The sequence below is a fragment of the Ursus americanus genome, chromosome 2 (genome assembly GCF_024610735.1).
Source record: "Ursus americanus isolate L20-20 chromosome 2, mUrsAme1.1.p, whole genome shotgun sequence".
In the NCBI taxonomy this organism is placed as follows: domain Eukaryota; kingdom Metazoa; phylum Chordata; class Mammalia; order Carnivora; family Ursidae; genus Ursus; species Ursus americanus.
Window position 1 is genome coordinate 44,679,163 of NC_142128.1, and position 5,415 is coordinate 44,684,577.

At 49.2% G+C, this 5,415-nt stretch overlaps 1 protein-coding gene across 1 annotated transcript; it reads left to right on the forward strand.

Moving 5' to 3' along the window:
* The first annotated feature begins 328 nt into the window (after positions 1-328).
* On the forward strand, positions 329-1,255 carry LOC123783700 (putative olfactory receptor 10J6). The gene has a single exon (XM_045784620.2). It carries the CDS (start codon positions 329-331, stop codon positions 1,253-1,255), a length of 927 nt encoding a protein of 308 aa, XP_045640576.2.
* Positions 1,256-5,415: the final 4,160 nt, after the last annotated feature.

Here is a 5,415-nt window from a genome sequence, read left to right on the forward strand (position 1 = left end):
CTGGGCTCTGGCGCCCGTGGGCTGTGCCTAAAGGAAAAAGCCTCCCCATCTGCACCCTACAGAAATAGCGTTCACGAGGAGACTGAAAAGGCACACATGGTGGTCTCCTCTAAGGGACTCCTGGGCCAGAGGCTTAAGGGAGGATCAAGCAGACAGCAAGAACTGGAGGGGGGGGGGGAGATAAGCTAGACGTAAGACCTATTCAAGCCCCCTGATGATAGAGCAAGACAGTAGACTGTGCATGTGTGTTCCCTGTTTGAACTCACATCAGGAGGCAACTTGCTCCGTACTGACTCCCTACATTGTTTTCAGACACGGAAGTTGAAGAATGCAGAGAAAGAACCTCACAGAGGTGAGGGAGTTTGTTTTCCTGGGCTTCTCCAGATTCCGTGACTACCAGATCACCCTGTTTGTGGTCTTTCTCGTCCTGTACACATTAACCCTGGCTGGCAATGCCATCATTGTGACCATCATCTGCATTGACCGTCACCTGCACACCCCCATGTACTTCTTCCTGAGCATTCTGGCTAGTTCAGAGACCGTGTACACTCTCGTCACCATCCCACGGATGCTGTCTGGTCTCCTAGCCCAGGATCAGCCCATCTCCATAGCAGGCTGTAGCACCCAAATGTTCTTCTTCGTTGCCTTGGCCATCAACAACTGCTTCCTGCTCACGGCCATGGGCTACGACCGCTACGTGGCCATCTGCAACCCCCTGAGGTACACAGTCCTCATGAGCAAAAGGGCATGTGCCCAGCTGCTGTGTGGCACCTCTGGCATTGGCCTGGTCATGGCAGTCGTCCAGGTGACATCCATATTTACCTTACCCTTCTGTCACAGAGTGGTTGGACATTTTTTCTGTGACATCCTCCCTGTCCTCAAACTCTCCTGCATTGACACCACTATCAATGAGATCATCAACTTTGTTGTCAGTTCCTGTGTGATCCTGGTCCCCGTAGCTCTGGTCTTCATCTCCTACGTCCTCATCATCTCCACCATCCTCAAGATCCCCTCTGCCCAGGGCCGGAAGAAGGCCTTCGCCACCTGCGCCTCCCACCTCACAGTGGTCGTCGTCCACTACAGCTGTGCCTCCATTGCCTACCTCAAGCCCAAGTCCGAGGATTCTGCAGAGCAAGACGTCCTTCTCTCAGTGACTTACACCATCATCACTCCCTTGCTGAACCCTGTTGTCTACAGTCTGAGGAACAAGGAGGTCAAGGAGGCCCTACGCAGAGCTGTGGGAAGAAACATTTAATACCCTGACCCTCTCTGTACGAGATGTCCATCCCTGAGCAACACACCTCTCTGCTGCCTCCAACCAGCGTGCCCTGTGCAGTCCCTTCTGCGATGGGCTATGCCCATCTTGCTTCAGCCCCCCTACCATAGAGTCAATCTTTGTTTCCGTATATTCCAAAGTTGTGTCCGGGCATTTTCATCTGAGTATCTGAAAGGTCAGGGAGGATGGGCACGATTTTTAAGGAAGTATATCTGCATTTCTAGAGTGGGAGAAGGAACTTCTTAAAGTACATGTGGTAGTTTCAGGTTTGAAAATAAAAAGGTCCTTAACTTTCATAGAACCTACAGAAAAACTAGACACCCTCCCCAGCAAGGCAAGGCCACTCGGTAATGAAATTCTAGCGGAACCTTTGGGAAAGGCGAGTGTGTATTAAAGGTAAGAAGTTTGGAAGACACCGGTTTAGTCCTTGAAAGTTTAGCTTCTATTTGATTTACACTCAAGCCTTTGTTTCCATTCAGTGGTCCCCACAGCGCTGGTCGTGGCTGTACACAACACAACCCTGTGTCCGGTCTGGTCGTGCTCATCAGAATCTCCGGCTGCTGGTCCTCTCCCTGGAGCCAGCTTCTTATCATGATGAAGAAAAATAAGTTGGTCAGAAAGAGCTGTGCTCTGTTCGGAGCGAGAACCATGGAAGTAGTCTTCACTTGCACCCTCCATGGCACTTCTTGGGTAATACCAGAAAATAGGAAAAACAATACACAAAACACCAACATCAGCATTCAGGAGTAGTTGCTCCAATTCAAAAGAAAAAAAAAGGCTAAAAAGAACAAGAGTCTCCACTCCCACTAGGCCTCCTGAAGGAAACTGTCCTTTCCTCCAGAGCTTCTGGGAGTCGCTCTGGTGTCCTGCCTGCACACACATTTTACCACCTCAGGGGATGGTAGGGAGGGTTACACACTTCAGTCTTGTGCCTCTTTCTCCTCAGTATATCGTGTGAGGGATGCTTATCTGCCCATTCCTAAATGCTACGGTCTCTTTAAGGGAGTGATTTCCCTTTCCTTCACCCGAGGGATGATGACATCCAAGGAGCTCATCCAGTGTAAGGCCTGGCTGTACAAACATCAGATTCTAGATGGGAAAACCATAGTTCTCTCAAGATCTGGTCTCTTTGTAGACCATCCTGTATCTTTGAGATTTCTGCATCCTAGAGACAAGCCTTCCTACTGAAGCATTTGAGAGGTCAAGAGCCAGGTCTGAAAGTCCTAGATCTGCTAAAAGGTCTTTCCTAACGGTGCTCTTGGGTTCAGCCCCCCATGAATCCCTCCCCTACATCCAAAAATAGCATGGGGGGGGGCAGCATGCCTTCCTCCAGAAGGAAAGTGTCTCTCCAACTGTATGACAGGACCCCTCCTCCTGCCACCAAGACCACCCATAGTGCCAACTCTTACCCATCCTCAATTCCTTCAGGACCAGCAACTTCTCGTGTCCTTGGGTCTGAGGTAGAAGTGAGGCAGCGGGACAGGGAGGGCTGTTCTGAGCAGGAAAGCAGTGTGGGGACCAAATCTGTTCGGACCCGGCCCAGCGGCAGCATCACCTCCTCCAGGCCCTCGCTCGTTTTCCACTTCTCCCCACAGCCTCTCTTCCTCAGCCCAGGGATCAAACCAGAAATTCTCCCCCAGGATTCTCTCCATCCAGACGCACCCAACAGCAGACACACCACAAGCCACTTGTGCACTCAGAAGTTAATCAGAGCTGGGCCCAGAGCTGCCAGAGCAGTCAAACCCTAATGGAAGCAGCCTCCACTCCAGACCTGTTGACTACAGTAATTCAACGAGGTGTCCAGGTTTTTCACTTTAGGAGTCTCTAACTTTTTAGAGAAGCAGCTGCATCATAGGGTGGAAAGGGAAAAGACAGCCTGGGTTCAGGTCCTTGCTCTATACCCAACAGCACCCATGGTGAATAGGATCTTTCATTCTACCTCGCTGGCCACGAAAATTTTTTAATTTGTTAATGTACATTGTAATATTAGCTTCAGGTGTACAACATCGTGACTCAACACTTCCATACAACACCCAGGGCTCATCACAAGTGTCCTCCATCCCCACCACCTTTTTCCCCCCTCTCCACCAGTAACCCTTAGTCTATAGGTAACAATCTCTATGCACATTTATCTGGTTATAAACGCCACCTTACACGGTCTTCCCCACAGCTCCATTTACCTCCCTCCAACCCAGGCAACTGTTCTTACATGTCCCTACAGTTCTGTGCATGAAATTCTGTCAGTGGAGCCTTTGTCTCCTTGTGCTCGGACTGTGGCTGGCTTTCTCTTGCTGGGTCATGAACAAGTACGTTGGGACCAGGAACGGTGCTTCTTGTAGTTCAGCACCATCCCACAGCAGCACTCGGCGGGACGAGTGCTCGACGAATCCTCGGCCCTCGAGCACCCACTACACGCACAGAGCTGCACCGGACTCTGGTGTGTCCTCAGCAGCTGGACACACATTCAGCTTTTCTGTGACCTTTGCAGTCAGCACTCACCTGAAAAACGGTAATAAGCTGGCCCAAAGGGGCACAGTCACGTGGGTCCGTACTCCCCTCCTTCCCCAGATTCCCTGCAAGCCAACTTCCCAGTTGCTTCAGGACCCCTACTTTAGTCACTGCGCTAATTAATCCCTTAGCATCACAGAACCAGAAGCAGCTGTTTCATTAAACATCCCTACCCATACCCGGATAGGCTCTTTAAAAACTTAAATAAGCTTTAAACCAAGTGATGGACCATATAAAATTAAAGGACACTTAGTATAATGTCCTAAGTGAGAAAAAAGTCAAATACTGTATGATCTCACATGTGGAATCTAAAAGACGAACAGGGGCACCTGGGTGGCACAGCGGTTGGGCGTCTGCCTTCAGCTCAGGGCGTGATCCCGGCGTTATGGGATCGAGCCCCACATCAGGCTCCTCTGCTATGAGCCTGCTTCTTCCTCTCCCACTCCCCCTGCTTGTGTTCCCTCTCTCGCTGGCTGTCTCTCTCTGTCGAATAAATAAAATCTTTAAAAAATAAAATAAAAAATAAAATAAAAGACGAACAAAAACAACTCAGCTGACTTGTGGTTGCCAGAGGTGGGGAGTCAGGGAACAGCATGAAGAGGGTCAAACGGTAGAAACCTCCAGTGAGAAGAGAAATCGGTTCTGGAGATGTGCAACAGGATGACTTTAGGTAACAATACCACATTGTAGTAGTTGAAAGTTGCTAAGAGACTAGATCTTGAAAGTTCTCATCACAAAGAAAAAAAATTTAACTATGTGTGGTGACAGATGTTCGCTTGTGATCATTTCATGACATACTTATACCAGAGTATGCCGTACACCTTAAACTTACATGTTATAGGTCAATCCTGTCAATAGAACTGGGGAAAAATAAATGACATATCCTAACACTTTTGGCAAATCCATCACAAGGCCAAAAACAAAGGTCCCTCTAGAATTTTAGATTCTGAATCACACTGGAACACATGCTTGGGCCCCTGTTACTGGGACCAGGTTCCTCAGGTTTCCCACCACCTTGTCTCTCGGCCTTTATTTCTCCTGCCTTCAAAGGAATTAACTGGGGAGAAAGCGAACATGGGGACACTAGCCTTCAGCAACCCAAAGCTTGGTTGTGGGAAGCAACGAGCTCCAGAAACTAAGAGCAGAGAAAAAGCAGAGGTCCCTAAGGGCTAAGCAGTGTACGCCCTGTGGATCTGTCAGGAAGTCCTCTCTGAGGGGCAGGAGACTTCCAGCACAGCGAAGCGACGTGGTCTAAAGCAGAAGGCAGCTACCGTTCCTGGAGGGTTTCCTATGCAGCCGTGGCCGCGCCAAGTGGTAGTCCTCATTATTTCATCGAGGACCGTACTTCAAATCTTTATACCACTTCACACCTCATAGCAGTCTTCAAAGACTTTCTTTGATCCTTAGGATAACCTTACGAAGTATGTTTTATGCCCACATTTTAGGGGAGCGGTAGGAATGTTCACTGGCTTCGAGTCACGCAGCTGGGTCAAGGACAGAGCTGGAACCAATACCAAGATCCGCTAACCTCAGATGAGGTCCTGTTCACTCTACCAGCACCGTCACTTATCTTGGCTCTTTCTGAAAGACCTTATATCCTTTCTGAAAGAGGTTCTATTCTTTAAGTCCTT